Source organism: Morone saxatilis, unplaced genomic scaffold (genome assembly GCF_004916995.1).
Source record: "Morone saxatilis isolate NCDOM2014 unplaced genomic scaffold, NCSU_SB_2.0 Contig12, whole genome shotgun sequence".
Classification (NCBI taxonomy): Eukaryota; Metazoa; Chordata; class Actinopteri; family Moronidae; genus Morone; species Morone saxatilis.
Window position 1 is genome coordinate 22,156,480 of NW_023339674.1, and position 17,453 is coordinate 22,173,932.

Consider the following 17,453-nt stretch of genomic DNA (forward strand, 5'->3'; position numbering starts at 1 on the left):
TTTACATTATTTGTTATCTTTGTTGTTTTTTAATGTAATTCTAATCTAAAAAAAAAAATCTATCATGGTTTGAACCTACTTCTAAATATCAGAGGAAACACTGCTGTAAGTCACAAGTTCAGATTACTCAGTGAACCGTATACTAACCCGTGTGTGGAGGCTTTTCTCCACCTCTGCAACTATGTGGGTGACCTCTGGACTCATTATCTCCTCCTCATCTCCATCATAAGTGCACTGCAGCTAAGGAGCGGTGACATTTTGACATTACACTATAATCATTAGTGGGAGTGGGTTTTTTTAATGTTTTTCAGACCCTCTGCACAAAACCACAATCATTCACTTCAAACTGATAATTGATGAGTCATCATTTCAAGACAATGACTCCTGGAAACATATCTTTAAATTAAATGTGCTATGACATTAACTGTAAGTATAAAACAGCACAATACAGTGATGGAGGATATGTGATGAGGTAGCGGGCCAGCCTCTTCCTCTCTGATGCAGACAGGTTGTAGAAGAACACACGGACTCCCCTCATGAAACAGGGGAGCTCTGCGGGGCCGGGGCTCTGGAGAGGAGCCGGGGGGGCGGGGGTTTCTGCCTCTGTCTCGTCAGTCGACCTGCTTGAGTTATGAAACTGTGGTGGAGGGGAGGATGTTGTTGTCGCAGAGGTGGATGCCTGAGTGGTGTTCTTTGCTGCTCTGCTGTGATAGTATCTGTCAGTCAAGTTAAGGGAAAATGGCTGTGACCTTTCAGATTCTGAGAAATGTCACTTTTGTTTTTTAATATCTAATGACAGGTTGGAAAGATACATGAAAGTTGGAATGCCTCTGGAAGCCAGGTGTTTCCTGATGAGCCTCTCTGTGCCGTACCAGTTGAAGCCTTTGGTAGAGTGGCCGATGCGAGGAAGATGTACACTCGCTTCGGGGAAAAACAAAACAAAAATAGGATCAGCATAACTGCAACCTGTGTTAAATTAACGATAGCTGTCACCAGTGTTCAGAAGGTTTTGAAGTTTAGATCACTAATTATGTGTTTCATTTAGTTCAGTTCTTTTCTGCAGAACAACCTGAGGCAAATCAATCTCTCATTGTTGTCCAGTAATTATGTTGGCAAGAACCTGTCTGTGTGCATACACACTCAGTATGTCCTGTAGATCTCGTCAGTCCAGTCTAACAATAATTACATCTTGCTCGTCTTTTCTTTCTCTCCTAACAGAGGCTTAATTATCAGCATGTGTTATTGGTAAGTGATAGGCTTTTCAAGAACTTGTATTTGTGAAGTTGCATTCTCACTAAGGATTTGTAGTATATTATAGTGTATGTTTGTGTGGGTGGAGATGCATTTGAGTAATAGTAAGTGACTGTATGGTACTGACAGATGAGCAAATCAAACAAGGTCAAATTATGTAAAATATTGAAATGTACTGTATTCAGACTCTCTCTCACTCAATTAAACATTTTTTTTAATGACTTCAATATTCAGTGCTTGGCTGTACCCTTATTCCTTTTGGCTGCTGCGTAAATCTTCTTCAGACCTTCGTCCAGAGCACTTAGAAGGATCCCGGACAAGTTGTTGGCTCTGTCTCTTTGCTGTGCCACTACCAGGGCCAACTGACGTGACAGGAATGAGATTGAAACAGGTTAAAGCAGCATCTTATCAGTTGCCACCCTGCCACAACTTCACAATCCGGTCACCACACATAAACCTACACCCAGTATCACACTGCTCATCACTACTACAGCAGCATTTATAACCAACAAGAGCATTTTCAGGTAGCAGAGCTTGTTTTGTGCAGCGTGGGTTTCCTTTAAACAGAACCTACCTGATCCTGGCCATCTAGTCTGGACTGTTTGTCATCTATGGCAAAGAGCAGCACATGTCCAAGATCCAAATCTGAAATAAATAAAGGGGCTTTATTCTCAAACAGACATTATAGTTAAATATGTTTAATGTAGTGAGTAATCACTTTCTTTGCACTCATGATTAGTCTTACCTTTCATCTTGCCTGCCAACTCATACTGCTTTCGTGGTTCATCTGATCTCACCTCTAGAGCTGTAAACAAGCCTCCCCTGCCCCACCGGCCTGAGTCATCTACACAAACACAATGGTAGGACAAGTGCTGAGGAGGCATTGCCTTTCTTTCGATCACTATCACTCTAAATGACATGGTAACGAAAAAGGTAATACAGGTCTCATACCAACACAGTGGACGATGATAGCATCTCCCTGAGCAGCGTGAGGATGAGTAACATCCCCCAATACATAGCGGATGGCTGTGCTGTCAGAGTCTGTGGAGCACATGCTGCTGTCATCCTCCTCCTCCTCTTCTTCTTCATCTTCTTCACTGTCCACAGACGGCAGGCACCGTGATCTGTAGCCGCACGACTCCCACCATGCCATTCTGCATGAAATAAAATCACCAAATAAAAGAAAACAAACGTGTCGGAGCTCAGTGGTTGGCGACACTGAGAGCTAAAAAACCATGTGAACTGATTGACAAATCTTAACCTTTTCTTGTATTTCTGCTCCTGTTGCTTCTTCTGCTCGTCCTCTTGAATTTTGGCTCTCTTAGCTGCAGCCTCCTCCCTTCTCTGGCGCCTCAGCTCCAGCTCAGCTTCAGTAAGAGGTTTTCTCTTCCTCGTCGGAATCCCAAGAGCTATCGAAAGTGAAGCCTGGGAGCACACAGGGAAGATCAGTCATGTTGTTAAATATATACACAGATCAGCCTTAACACTATGACCACCTGAACACCCTGGTAGTCATAGTGTTCTGCAGCCCCATACCAACAGACTGTGATGCACTGTATGATTCCCAATAATCTTTCAATCCTAGATAAGCATTCCCACGAATCTGACCACTACTGCACTGCAAACGCCTCTAACGTTGTCTGATATGGCGTAAAAATCTTTGATGCATTTGTCCATTCATTCTGGTTGCTGACAACGCCGTCAATTTCTCTGTGAAAAAAAAAACAGCTACACTAAGACCACATACAAAAGGAGGGTCTCAGTTTGCTTTCATTGTCGTATGGTAAAGCTGTGGTGGAAACACAACATGGAGCAACAGACTGCCATACGTGATTATAACTATGCAAGTTTGACTTCAAAAATGTTATTGTTCAGTATATGATTATTTAAGGGCAACTCTGGTCATTAAAAGGTCTGGTGGGTTCTTCTGGATTTTAAAAACCTGAGCTGTGTTTTAGGAAGGAACTCATTTTGTGGCAGAGGTTATTTTTCCAGCCTGGAATAAAAGACAAAGTTCTTTGTTTGCAATGTAATATAAAATGTCAGATGTTATGGGTTCATGTGGGCTGGACACATGTATGTGCATAACACAGTAAATAACATAACTAAATAACTGTAACACTGAACCATAAACACACTAGAACGATATGCGAATCTGCGTACCAAGGGAACAAAACTACAGGTATGAGTCAGTGGTTTTTACACCAACCATGATCATGCCATGAATACAGGATGGAGTGACAAAAACTGAAAGATAATCATCTACACAAGGTTTCAGGCAAATATCAGAAGTTGAACCAAGCGTGAAGGCTGAGATCAGTGAGAATAATCATCAATCATCAATATTCAATAATGAATAAACAAAATAAAGCCCAACATTCAACATACAGTACAATGTGCACATTGAAATGATACTATTGAGCACAAAGGTTTTAAATGATTTAATAACACTACCCTTTCTTCAGAATACCAAACCACAAACTACCCAGTGCACCCTGGCTTTTCACAAATAAATTTAGTGTTGTAAATTTGAATGAAGATTAAAACAGTATCTTACTCCAGCTTTGTGTCGTAGAGCTCGACCCTCTCCTGCAGCTCTCTGGAACTCGTCCAGCTGCTCCTCCAGCCAACGGTCAAAGCTTTTCTGGTCTTCAGAGCTGGGGTCCTTGCTGTAGTCTTTCCCCTCAAAGTAGTACATGTGGTCTGAAAGACGGGACAGCGTGATCGTGGGTGTAATTATTCACCACCAGCAGAGTAATGTACGGAGGCACTGAGAGGCAAGTTCGGAACAAAAAAATCTGAAAATCAATTTTCAAGTCTGATCTAAATTGTTTTGTCTCCTGGGTTTATGATTTTAAAACAGGTGCAAAGGATTTTTTCTTCTTTTCAGTAAAAACAGGTAGAAGTAGTGAGTTCTAAGTGGAAGAAATTGCTTTCTTCTGGGCGAGTTTTAATTTTTCCATGTACTCTAACCACAATATACCTAGATTGTGTGTTGGCAAGTTATGTAACAATAGTTTAGAGTAGAGAAATTCTGGCAAAAAGGATTAATGAGTCATTAAAACATCGGGTAGTGGTGCACTTTAGCCTCTTGTGGCAAAATTAGTATTACAACAACACACACTCAGAAAGATTATCCTGACAATAAAAAATTGACACAGCAAAAATCTTTTCCATCTGTTTCACAGGAATTTAGAAAGATTATCCTGGTAAAACCTTTTTTTTTCTTAAGTCACAAACACAAGAGAGAAAACTGGATAGAAAATGGATCACTGATGTTTTTTCCCCCTCACTTTCCTCTCAGGGCCTCTCATTTCTACTGATACTTGCAACAGTAAATATGAATCCAATAGATGATATCTGTGGTGTATTTTCATGTGTGACATGTTTACATGCCAGAACAACCTGTTCAAAACATACTCTGCCTGTCAGATTCAGAGCTGCTCTCTTCCTCCTTGTCTTCCTCTCTGACTGAGGTGAAGTCTTCATCATCCACCCACTGACCATCACGTGATGGACCAAGGATCTTCTCCAGTTTCACATCCTGTACAGAGCTCTCCTCTGATGACAAAAGCTTATCTACCCCAAACTTCAAGATCTCACTTAGCTGTAGGGGACAGGAAACACGAGTACCGACTTTAAATGGTGCAAACAAAGACAGCTGGAGGGGATTCGTATTAAAGTGCACACAGACACAAGAACTGGGGCCCTGGGGGGGACTGCAGGATTTAAAGAATATACATAACAGTTTTGTTTTTTGTTTGCGTGAGTTCACAAACCTGCAGTCCTGCAGCAGCTGACTGTGCTTGGTCCAGCAAAGAGAAGCGTCCTTCTTCAATAACAGCGTTAGTGAGGTGCAACTTGGAGACAGCACGAGAGTACATGATTTCCTCCACAGTGTCTCTTGCCAGAAGGCGGACCACTTTTACAGGCCTGTAATATTTCAAGGGAAGAATGTGTGGAATAAAAAAAGACAAGATCACTTTCCATTGTGAGTCTGACAATGTTATAGAAGAATGATGTTAAATCAAGCTAGCTACAAACTCCAGATAACCCTAATGGCATCACCAGGTGTCATGATTGTGTCAGGTGTCATCACTCCATGATGAGTAAACTGACCGTTATTAGTGAAGAAGTGGCATGCCTCTTCAACAAAGAGGAATAAGTAACAGTAAATTGATCAGAATATAGCAATGTTGCCAGCTTGGTATCATTTTTCATTCACGTCACCTGTTCTGACCAATCCGATGGCAGCGTGCAGCAGCCTGCAAGTCATTTTGAGGGTTGAAGTCACTGTCCATGAAAATGACCGTGTCAGCAGCTGTAAGGTTCAAGCCCACTCCCCCTGCAAAGATAGACTGTTAGGAAGCCCTTACACATAATTTGCACACATATAATTCACATGCTTATTTACTCATATGGCCTCAAGAATTCTGCACAGAAAGTGAAAATGTGTGACATTAAATTAGTAAGACAAGTCGCTGGCCTTATTTACACCAATGCCACAGCTCTCATCTCTGTGTGATCTGTCCCCTTTCCTCTCTCAGCTACTTCTATGAACACGGCTGTAGATAGATATGCAGAAAGGCTTGCAAGTGCAGCTCATTCACTGTTGATTTATCATACTGAGAGATTCTCTTATCTACACACCACACTCCACACTTATTTAGAACATGCAGAAAAGAAACAGAAACTCAGTGTATATGAGCAATTTATGTAACAAAAGTGGCTGCAAAAGGCAACGGGCTCAATATGTTTATAGGACATTGTACCATAAATTTTGTTCAAATTTAAATAGTATAAAAAAAATATAAAAAGCAAATACTGTTTCCAATATCCTGCATCCCTGATACATTAAAAAGCACATATGAACATTATTGATAACTGATGATCAGTTTAATCCAACACAAGGCAAGCACACAATCTGCCTTCCTGTTCAAGGTTAGGGTTTCAGTTACCGGCTTTAGTGCTGAGTAGAAACACAAAGATATCTTTGCTGCTGAAGTTCTTCACTGCTAGATTTCGTTCCTCTCCTCGGACGGACCCATCCAGACGTTCGTAGCTATAGCCTGAAGAGAAGAAAAGCTCAATTTAGGACCCATTTTTGGAGTCACACAGTTTCAAGTGCAAGGGTCTCAATTGTTACAAAGCCTAGGCATCCGACCTCTGTACTCCATATAATCCTGAAGTATGTCCAGCATCCTCGTCATCTGAGAGAACAGCAGGATCCGGTGGCCCCTTCAACAACAAACATGAGGTCAGAAATAAAGTAAGATACTCTTCATGGAGGAGTAAGTGACTTAAAGAAAAGCACTACAATTATATAGCGGCAGGCAGTTGGAGTGAGTCTAAGCTGCCACCAGGTGGAGCTCTATAACAAGTAAGGTGACTAACCCTTTGTGAAGGTAAGTCAGCATGCTGTCCAAAAGGCAAAGTTTCCCACTGGCTTCAACGAGATGCTCCCCCATCTCAAAAGGCTCCGGTTCCACCCCTACCCAAGAAACAGGGAATAACACTGAAGCATAACATGTGCTTCTATCTGCCATTTGCACTCACTAAGACCGGTGTTGTTGAGCATTTAATTATCACTGAGTACGTCTCACCATCAAACAAATATGGGTGATCGACACACTTTCTCAGGTTCATCAAGATGTTCAGCAGCCGGTTCTTGTTGCCCTGCTCATTTCCAAAAGCCTCTGAAAACATAAGAAGGGATCACGATGATTTATGCCCCAAAAAACAGCATTCTGCTAAGGTTTACAATAGTGCACCACTCTAGAGCTGTAAAAGACTTGCAAAAGGAATTGTCCAGGCGTATATATTGGCCATTATTAGTTAACTGCAAATATAGGGGGTTCAGTGTAACTACAAACTGCAGTGCAGACACGACAACCATGGTAAAGTCACCACTACATAGTTTTTCTACTAGAGAGCCCTAAAAAGTTGATTTTTAACTGTAAAATGCCCCACCCTCTATGTATCTTGGTTTCAATTCTTTAAAAAAACACAAATTTAAGGCATCCGTATAAAGATTATTTGCTTAGGTTAAGTATTTATTTATTCTAAAAATTACTATTTGCCGATATATTGTTCTCTATATATATCAATAGCAGTTGGGCTATACGTCACAGTGCAGAAGTCTCACCCAGATCCTTCATCAGAAAGGCTTTGTAGTATCTTTTCTGCAGAGCCGATATGCCGTGGTACACCACCAGCTCGGTCTTCTTCGGCAGATCTACAGCCACTTCTGACTTGACTCTACGGAGCAGGAAAGGCTCCAGGATACTCTGCAGCTCAGCAGCTGGGAACAGAAGCACAGTGTGAGGGACACAGTGTGCCAGCATTGATCTAATAAGCAATTACCAGGGCTTTATTACAACAAGTACAGTACATCAAATACATACCAAATTATGCAACTAATATATTTCTGACACAGACACTATCATACCCAGGGCAGGCTGACTTTGTACGTTGGAGTACGAGTTGACAAAGTCGTCCATCTCCTCCTCTGTAAAGATGCTGGGCTGAATGAAGCTCAACAAGGAGTAGAGCTCCTGCAGGTTGTTCTGTATCGGGGTTCCTGTCAGCAGGACTTTGAAGCCAACTGAGAACTGCACAATAAAAACACAGGTAAAAGTAAAAAAAACCAATGCTAATAGTGGGAATGATGAAGAAATGAAGACTTGGCGGCCCAAACCAGGCGCCACTCAGTACCCGTGTCAAGGTTTTGTGCAACAGTGAATTCTGATTCTTCAGTCTGTGAGCTTCATCTACCACAAGCACCTTCCACTTCCACCTGAGGAGCAGAGTGAAGTAGTGAAACGAGGAATTAATGAATGAAAACTGATTATTATAGCTTCAACATTATTCCTTATGATGACATCCATTTCACACTCACCGTCTCAAGAATGAAGCATCTTTAAGACACAGCTGAAAATGAAAAAAAGCACGTCAGTTTCAACATAAATTAACCTTTAGGTCATTTTGTTCTTATAAAATAGCCACAGACCTCATATGTAGTGAGCAGAACATGAAAGTCCTGTGTGTCTGTTTCCCTCTGAAGCTCAGCCCGTCTCTCTTTGTCTCCGTTGTAACACAGAACAGTCAGAGAGGGCGCGAAGCTGTGACCAAGTAAAACACAGTTTAGGATTTATTAACAGTCTGTGATGGATTGTGTTATGAGTGGATTATAGAAAATGGATGTAGATTCATATATGAATGCGTAAATGTGACTGTACCCTTCCAACTCCCTTCTCCAGTTTTCCATGACAGAGAGCGGGCTCAGCACCAAGAACGGACCTTTCTTCCCAAGACCTCCTGACATGTACACCAGCAGAGAGATTGTCTGAAGGGACAAATTATGATTATGAATTCATGACATACAAAAATATTTTTACACATCAGTTTACAGTGCCTGCATCATTTATAAAGCACAAACTCTACTGTGAAGAGTCTCAGTTAAGGAAACAAGTTACATTTGCATGACTTATCTGTATTGTGTAATATTTGCTTAGAATATGCAGCACAAACCAATATCAAATTATAGCCAACGGTTTTTTTTTTGAGTGAGAATCAAGTGTGCCAGTGAGTCAGCATACACAGTGCACTACATACAGCCATTACTGCGGTGCATTTCCTATTATAAGATGTGAAAAATAATCTAAAAACCCACAGGTGATGTCATTGTGTCCACAACCTAAAGTTATTGCATTTACTATCATAGTAACAGTAAAGCTTTAAATCTGCATAACTGAAAAGCTGAAACTTAGTTATTTTTGTCTTGAAACTAAATATTTTAATTAATTTACTATATATGGGGTATCAAAATAATGTGTAAATATATTTATTGATATAAATCTGAGCAGGTACTGACATTCTTTACCACTGAGCCCATTTTGACAGGTCACAGTAGGAAAAGCACAGGTTTAAATAATACAATTGTTAATGGCTTAATTCCAGTTAGCTGCTTCAGGCTCACTGTGACGGCTTACTAGAAATCATTCATATTAAGCATTACATTATTATTATATTAGCATAATATCTACACTAAACTGGAGAGGGCTGGTGAAAGCATTGTAATTAAATAAATAAAAACCTGACCACTGAAATACTCTTATCTGTATAAAAACATGCATCACTAATATCAGTTATAAAGAAGGCTGATTGATCCAACACCTGGCATGTTTTCCCCAAACCCATCTCGTCTCCCAGAATGCATCCCTGCTGGTTCTTCAGGCACTGAGTTAACCACTGCACGCCATCCAGCTGGTAAGGTCTCAGCTGTATCCCTGTGAGGAGGAGACAACCGCTCATCACTGCTGGGCCTGCTACATAACTTATAAACACTGTCAATGGAAACAACATCAACCCTCCAATGTAAACAACATCAATTAATGACAAATCAACCCTCTATGTAAAAACAGGGTCAACCCTCAAACTGGAAGAGCAACCTCAACGCTTAATGAAAACAACATCAAACCCGCGCCGTCGCAAGGTGGGGAAGGAAGAACCCAGCACCCGGCGCGTCGAAGTGCGCTCAGGGAGCAACTCCAGCGCGCTCCAATGCAATGGAAACAACATCAACCCTCTAATGTAAACAACATCAACCCTCCAATGGAAACAACATCAACCCTCTAATGTAAACAACGTAGTAGTAACATATTAGTCTGAGACAAACAAACAACAAAACAAATGCAACTTTTGCAAATGCAAAACAAAACAAAAGCTACTTTAAGCACCGTGTAAACAGTAAACAGTAAAATGAGCAAAGTTCATGAATGAATAAAGTTTGATGAACTTTCAGTTACTCGACCACGTTAGCAGTCCTCCATACCTCTTAAACCCCACTTCTGTAGGTCGCTATGGGCAACGGCCGTCTTCTGTTTCTCTGCCACGTTGCTTTTTATTTTTAATAAAATGTCTGTCATGTTTTCAGACCGACTGGGCTCACACATGTAACAACTTCTGCTGGCACAGACATGTACAGACAAGTGAGTCTTCAGTGTTATCTGAAACTACACTTCCTGAATGGGTCACGTGAGGCGGGAGAAAAGGCGCGTCACAAATCCGCGCGCCTGTTAAGAATATGGTTTATTAACAAATAATAAAATATGATATATTAAAATATGTAAAAATAGTATTTATTGAACATTTAAAAATAGGATATAATAAAACGTTTAAAAATAGGATTTATTAAAACATTTAAAAATAGGATATATTAACAAATAATAAAATATGATATATTGAAATATTTAAAAATAGGATTTATTAAAACATTTAAAAATATGATATAATAAAACATTTAAAAATATGATATATATATAAAATATGATATTAATATAGTAGGCTGTATTAAAACATGCAAGTATTTATAACTTATAACTTGTATTTGCAATAACTTCAACAGTATAAAGATTTTAAAAACTGTTATTTATAACATAATAACATCACATAGATACAGTCAGGAGAAGTATTGAGATCTTTGAAGGTTAAAGTCTTAAGCTAATTAAAATTTCTTTATATAGGCTACTGATTGCTTCATATTGAGAAGCTAATCATAGTCTTTGTATGTAAAATATTCATATTATATATATATGTGTATATATATATACACATATATTTATATAATCAGGCTTGGGGACTAACTGATTACATGTAACTCAGTTATGTAATCAGGATACAAAAAACGTAACTGTAATCCACTTCACTCAGAAAAAAAATCTGTTTTTCTTTAAAAATACACTGAGCAGAGGACACATTTTCCCATTTTTTACGTTTCCATTTTCTTTTCAAAGGTTAAGTTATCAATACTTCTTATTGATATTTCTTTTCTCTTGTCTTTTTTTGCATAGGCTTAATATTTGATGTTGAGATAAACCAAAAGTAATCAAGTAAGTAAGTAAAGTTATATTACTTTGATATTGTGATACTATTACTGACTATCTATATTGTTTAACTGGTAGTTAGTAATTGTATCAGATTACATTTGTAAAGTAACCCTCCCAACCCTGTATATATTAACGTTAAACACTACAGCTGTCAGTGGCAACATGAGGTGAAAGTGGAGTACAATTATCCTCTGAACTGAATGAAGTAGAAGGGTGAATGTGCAGCATAAACTTTATAATAGAAAAGTACACTACTTGATTAAATACTGTAAAGTTACTTTTCACCACTGACGCTGTGAATATGGAAAATTTCAATAAAAATTCCGTCCACCCTGCACCATACATATATGAACCCAATTATCTGATGGCTAAAAGATGACACAGATATGCCTGTGTAATCTTTAATGTTTACCACAACCAGATTAAATGATTATATTTCTGCACAGACATTTGTGGTGGCTCCACAGGTGTTCTCTGAGGGATGCTTGCCCACCTGCTGTCTCCTCGTCTGCCATTTTAAAGGCTCTCTAGAGTGCAGGATATTCAGGTTCATCCAGCAGCTGGAAGTAAACCAGGTTACCCACCTCTGGAGGTTTGCAGTCATCCGAAAGTTTACCTTCCAAGCTTCATTTGTTTTGTCTGCCTCAACAGATTGGGGTCTCCACCTCTGGCAGACTGCTCTAGTTCAGCAGTCCAGTCCGTCTCACTGTCCTGATCTCAAAGTCTGCAGACTTTTTTCTGAGTGGAGGCAGTAACTCCTGATTCCCTCGGCTCACAGCATAACTCTGTGTAAAGTCTGTTCCTGCCTTTCCTCTTTCCAATCTGGAACATGTTTCTGGGTGCTCTGGTTCACTGTGTATCTGTTTCTCATCTTATCTGAGTTTCTGTATTTATTGACTGTCTATTCACATAAACACACAATGTAACACAAGCATGTACTGATGGATGTCACCATTATCTACATTACATGTACATGTTATAGATGTTCCTTTACTCATACACTGAATAAAGATAGAATGAATAACAATAAATGCAAAACACACTTATTCTTCTCATGTATATTTAATAGACTTTTCTTTCACATTGACATGCGATTTACAAACAGCAGAAAACTGATATTTCTGGTAATGAAAACATTGGCAAACACAATTGGAAACCTGCCCACTATTAACTGCTGTCTCTGTGTGAAAGTCTAAATATTTAGCACACTGTCATCAAGCCTTTTACTCACTGTGTCCATGGTGGATAAACATAATAACATAATAATCAGGCTAAACTGTTACATTAAACTACCTCATGAGAAAATATTTTTAAAATTCAAGATATCTTTAAAACTTTATTTATTTAATTAAACTGCCACAGTATCAGATAAAGTGTCGAACCTCTTACAATATACTTCTAAATATAACTTCTAATAAAGCAACCTTTGTGCAGTGTTACAATTGAGACCAAAATAACACAAAACATTCAAGGAATGAATATCTGTCAACTATGTTTGTGTTTCACAGAAATATCACTTTCTTATCTCTTCTTATCACTATCTATCTTACAAATATAATCAGGATCAATAAATACATGTTTTATATTGTTACAGACCCACAAAATAAACTAAGTGACCTTTTAAACTGTTGATAAAAAAATACCTTCCAGGCACCAAAAGCATCATTAAATGATGGAGGAAACTGTATTTTATATTGCCCCTGTCTGATCTTTCTAGCTCAAGTGTTCAGGCTGTGCCACACTTACATTTAATCCTTTAAATCATTTAAATAATGACACTTTCATGTGTTCATTTACAAAAACATTAGTACATTCATTTATTACAAATATTTACACATATTACAAACCAAGCCCAGGCTCATTAAAATTGGTATATGTAATCAATACGTACCAAAAATCAATCTGCTTAATGAATGAAGCGGAAAGAAGAAAAAGATCATTGGAGATAAAATGTGTGTATGTGCAGCAGGAAGAGTCACAGACCTTCTGTTTCAGTAACTTCAGTAAGAGACCTGCCCCTTTCTTTAACACTTCATCCAGACAGAATCCTTCGTAAAAAGACCTCATGTTGGCCTCACTTCAGGCACATCGCCACAATCTTCATTATTGCATCCCTGGAAAGAAACTCACACAGATCAGACATCCAGACAGGCGTACACATTTTGATTCTGAACATTTGATTGCAGCCGATTTGAATAAATGGAGTTTAAATGACAAACCTCACAAACGGGATGTACGACAGGCTGTACCTGCAAACAAAACACATTTTATGTTATATATAACATTTATATACACAATTTAATTTTCCTTTCAGACTAAAATCCACAGAGAGAAATTGTGACTCACCAGGTAAACGACAAGACTTGCAAGATGCAAAATAACAAAGCCAGACCAAAGTTCTTCCACTGTAAGAAAAAAACAATAAAACTGCTGACTGAGAGAGAATCAGACTTAATAAACACTGTATCATTAGTTAGAAGTGATCATCAACTCACCCAGAAGGCTGCGCAGAGAGTCAACACAAGGCAGGTCTAGAGTAATGAAAGGGACAAATGGAAACAACAATATGTTTTTTAACTGGTTGAATATTGGTTGACACAGTGTGACACAGTGAACTTACGGAGTAGCCTAAATGTAAATAAAAAGTCAGTTTTCTATCCGGGTTAATAGCATCATATTTCCCTTAATTAATTTCCCTGTAGAGCTCTGTAGACTGATAGTGAAATATAGCCAAGAAACAGAGTAAAAGGAAAAGTCAGCAGCTACTTTTGTGCACTCACAATCATTATAGTAGTGGCCAGCGCTCTTGTTTTGTCACACATCCTCTTCAGCTGCTTCATTGGGCCCATCAGGAACATAGTGCTGTTAGACATCATAGAATAAGACATTCAATGTGTATACAGTGCCCACATGAATGAAAACTACTGGTCATATAATACAAATCAAACCATCACTTCTTATTGTTGTTGGACACTGACCTGCACAGAGCACATAAGTTTCCAAAAGTGTAGAACACAATGAAGAGAGTGAGCCCAATCCTGGGGAGGAACAGCATGCACACTCCCTGCAACACAGACATGAAGACATGTGGTTTGTGGCTTTTTGGCTTTTTGGGCCACAGATAAACTTTGGTCTGTGAGCTGCAGTTGGCACTTTAAGGCAGGGCTGCTTAGTGAAATGAATGACAATCACATCTTCCACATTCCTCAGACCAGAAGAACCAGAAGGGCCACTTCAGCCCTCCCTGCGCTCTTCCTTATTGCGAGGAGCACAACATCACAAATAGCACATTATTATAGAAATCATTATAGATCCTTACCAAAATCGTACACACGCCCCCAACCACAAAACAGGCGACGAATCCCTTCACACGTGTGCCCCAGCCCAACGTGGAGGCTTCATTGACAGTCTGCATTGACAGAGTTGCATCGATTAATCGCTCAGCTGAGATGAAAGTTTACACTGTGTAGGCTGGAGTTAGAGTTTAGTTTTACCTCTAAGACAGTTCGGTCGTCTCTGCGCGCCTCCTCACCGCTTAAAACAGACTTAAGTTTATCCATGGCTGAAGATCCTCAGAGTCGACAGGACTGGTGAATGAGCTGGTCGTTTCCTGGAGTGGGAATTAAAATTAGCTGGTTTCCTCAAATCTGTGAGGATGGTCAGCAAAGTCACGTGGCTGCCGGAGGAGCCGTCAGGTAGTTTACCTGCACAGGTGGATGGCTTCAGGTGAGTTACTCACACCAAAGCACAGAAACAGCCGAGAGCTCTCACTCTGATCTGTACTTTCCCACAGGGAGAAGTTGACTCTAATGAGCCAGATTAAAACGAGTTATACAATGACTAAGATCAAGCTCGCCTAAGAAATTACTTTCATATTTTATTTTATTTCACATAGGCTATTTACTTTACGTGTATTTTTATTTGATCGTGGATTCATTGTTTACTGTCAACTAAATGTTTGTATAAGAAAATTGACATTTTATACCTCGTTTGTTAATCAAGAAAAATAATTGGCGGATTGATCGATAATGAAATTAATTGTTAGAAGCAGGCCTAATTATATAGAATAGTTTCAGGTTTGTAGCATACCAACCAGACTACTTGTTATAACCAAAGGACATGTGATGAACGGAGTGATTGGTCTTCTTGAACACATACGATCTTTGTTGACGCCTGCTGTGTTGTGCTGTCCTGACCAAAATAAGTTTGCAGGAGCAATTTATGAGCCATATGAAACTATTTATTTTCCTCCTCATTAAGTGATGCATTGGTGATCATTTTGTGTTGATGTGACTAATATAATAAGAAATGGTAGATAACATGTATCTCAGTGTCTCACAAAAGTATAAATTCGGTGGATAGTATTATTATAACATTTTGAATTATATAAAAGTGTCACTATAAACGTTGTGTTAGGTACTACTGTACACGCTGAATAAATACTGCAGAAGAACTGCATAAACAACATTAGCAACTATTAATATTGAATATTAGTAATAATGTCAAATATTACAATATAAACATTTAAACATCTTTAATACAAGTCTTATTTTTGGCAGTTGTATGTCTCACATGTGTAACAATATGGAACAAAAAAGCTATGTAAAATACTTAAAGATATGCTTTCAAGTAAAATATGCAGTACTAAGGATGATTGTTTTCACCACAAGATGGCGCTACTGAACACCAAAATGTCTGACAAGGAAAGTTTGGCAAATGAAAAGCATGCGATCCATAAAAAAAGCTTTCCCATATGAGTTCATGTTCACTTATAGTGTGCAAAAGAACAGCGGAAAAAAAGAGATATGACAGAGTATATGAAAAGTATTAGGCCACAGTAAAATAAATAGCAATTAACAATGAGAATAAGGCTGAAAGGTTTACAGATGGTTAAGTAAGGCAGAGGTAGAGATATATTTTTAAAGTAAAGCATCCAGATACCAGGTCCTTATCCCTTCTCTGTCTGCATGCTTCGCCTCTTGTCGTACTGCTGCTGGAACTGCAAACATTATATCCCTGATTTAATTGTGATATATAGGAGTCACAATGTAAGTGTACAACAGTCCTTTTCATAAAATCTCATCTTCTGACTCTGGATCCCTGTCTCTGGGCTTCAGAAGTCCCATTTCCATCGGAGGAGTCCTCTTCAATCTGGAGCGAACCACACTACAGAGAAAGCACAACAAACACCAGAGTCACACACAACATAAACTGTTTGTAGTGAGTTATTCCCAGTGTGGATGAATCTGCAAGACTGCCATGACAAGTGAACAAGCTTATGGGAGTCCAGGGTGGAGCAGGTTCTTACCAGCTGACGGTGCAGTAGAGCACGCCCACAACGAACATAGCGAAGGCGAGGTGCCAGGAGTAACACATGGTGATGAACATCATATTGTTATGATCCTTTAGGTCCCACTCAGGGCCATGGGGAGGGTACAGCACAAAACCAATCTGTGGCCCAAGAGAGAGCAATGTCAGGAGTTATTACGCGCTGCCATAAACTGTTGCTCATACATGCAGGCGTTCAGATTCACCTGCCAGAACCAGCTTCCCTGCAGGAGCGTGAGGGTGCAGCGCAGCAGCTCCAGCAGGATGTTCCCTCGGTGAAAGACCTCCAGGAAGGCAACAAAAGCATCTCCAAAGATGGCATAGAGAAGGAGCTGATGTACATGGACATCCAGCATACTCCTGCCATGGAGGTGGTAGAGGAAAAGAAATCCTACCAAAACAAAGAGCGTATCATGCAAGCAAAGTATAGCAGGTAAAGGTAAAAAGGCAAAATATGTTTTCACATATTTATTACTTTCAAGTTCCATGCTGCCATTTGTAAATTTGTGAACTGTCAAATGGCATCTTGATTGCATTTTTGTTTTTCATCCAGTTATAAGCCTGCTTTCATGTGCACTTTTGTGTGTAGGATTTGGTGGCATCTAGCGGAGGACTTGCAGATTGTATTAATATAAATAGAAAATATTGTAACAAATAAAATAAAAGTGTATGATAGATTCAAATGAACACATTTGCAACCCAATTGGTGGTGCTGATGAAGTTGTAATCGATTTAATCTGATAGGGCTGTGAATGTCACATCTTTATCTTTTTTATTTAGTGGCATCTAATGGTGCAGATTGCAACCATCTGAAAATACAGCTCACAAAGTTCATTCCAAGTGTTTAGGAGCAACTACAATGGCAGCGTAACTCTCAAAAAACATTCTGGGATTCTGTAGAAACATGGTGGTTCAACATGGCAGCCTCTGTTAAAGAGGACCCGCTCCCTCTGTAGATACACTGATAAAAACATATCTATGAATATT

At 39.2% G+C, this 17,453-nt stretch overlaps 3 protein-coding genes across 3 annotated transcripts in view; all 3 read right to left on the reverse strand.

The window, feature by feature from the left end:
- Positions 1–10,261, reverse strand: part of chd1l (chromodomain helicase DNA binding protein 1-like) — a 12,663-nt gene extending 2,402 nt beyond the window's left edge. Inside the window, exons 1-24 of the mRNA XM_035653135.1 lie at positions 10,085–10,261; positions 9,427–9,539; positions 8,490–8,596; positions 8,261–8,372; positions 8,150–8,181; positions 7,966–8,047; positions 7,700–7,862; positions 7,397–7,552; positions 6,855–6,947; positions 6,646–6,742; positions 6,416–6,489; positions 6,210–6,320; positions 5,482–5,596; positions 5,031–5,184; positions 4,672–4,858; positions 3,809–3,954; positions 2,513–2,676; positions 2,203–2,405; positions 1,997–2,095; positions 1,826–1,896; positions 1,499–1,613; positions 813–921; positions 465–716; positions 148–229 (exon numbers count right to left, since the gene is read on the reverse strand). Coding sequence (XP_035509028.1) covers positions 148–229; positions 465–716; positions 813–921; positions 1,499–1,613; positions 1,826–1,896; positions 1,997–2,095; positions 2,203–2,405; positions 2,513–2,676; positions 3,809–3,954; positions 4,672–4,858; positions 5,031–5,184; positions 5,482–5,596; positions 6,210–6,320; positions 6,416–6,489; positions 6,646–6,742; positions 6,855–6,947; positions 7,397–7,552; positions 7,700–7,862; positions 7,966–8,047; positions 8,150–8,181; positions 8,261–8,372; positions 8,490–8,596; positions 9,427–9,539; positions 10,085–10,205 — 2,958 coding nt within the window. The 5' untranslated portion in view covers positions 10,206–10,261. The remainder of the gene's footprint in view (positions 1–147; positions 230–464; positions 717–812; positions 922–1,498; positions 1,614–1,825; positions 1,897–1,996; positions 2,096–2,202; positions 2,406–2,512; positions 2,677–3,808; positions 3,955–4,671; positions 4,859–5,030; positions 5,185–5,481; positions 5,597–6,209; positions 6,321–6,415; positions 6,490–6,645; positions 6,743–6,854; positions 6,948–7,396; positions 7,553–7,699; positions 7,863–7,965; positions 8,048–8,149; positions 8,182–8,260; positions 8,373–8,489; positions 8,597–9,426; positions 9,540–10,084) is intronic.
- Positions 10,262–12,848: 2,587 nt separating this feature from the next.
- On the reverse strand, positions 12,849–14,983 carry sft2d2a (SFT2 domain containing 2a). The gene is made up of 8 exons (XM_035654044.1): positions 14,633–14,983; positions 14,458–14,547; positions 14,117–14,202; positions 13,919–14,000; positions 13,634–13,669; positions 13,485–13,543; positions 13,358–13,387; positions 12,849–13,252 (listed from the first exon to the last, which is right to left on the reverse strand). Exons 1-8 carry the CDS (start codon positions 14,696–14,698, stop codon positions 13,213–13,215), a joined length of 489 nt encoding a protein of 162 aa, XP_035509937.1. The 5' UTR covers positions 14,699–14,983; the 3' UTR covers positions 12,849–13,212.
- Positions 14,984–15,130: 147 nt separating this feature from the next.
- The window catches only part of tmem45a (transmembrane protein 45a), a 5,417-nt gene continuing 3,094 nt past the window's right edge, over positions 15,131–17,453 (reverse strand). The window contains exons 4-6 of the mRNA XM_035654043.1: positions 16,673–16,857; positions 16,447–16,589; positions 15,131–16,304 (exon numbers count right to left, since the gene is read on the reverse strand). Of these exons, the coding sequence (XP_035509936.1) occupies positions 16,208–16,304; positions 16,447–16,589; positions 16,673–16,857 (425 nt within the window). The 3' untranslated portion in view covers positions 15,131–16,207. The remainder of the gene's footprint in view (positions 16,305–16,446; positions 16,590–16,672; positions 16,858–17,453) is intronic.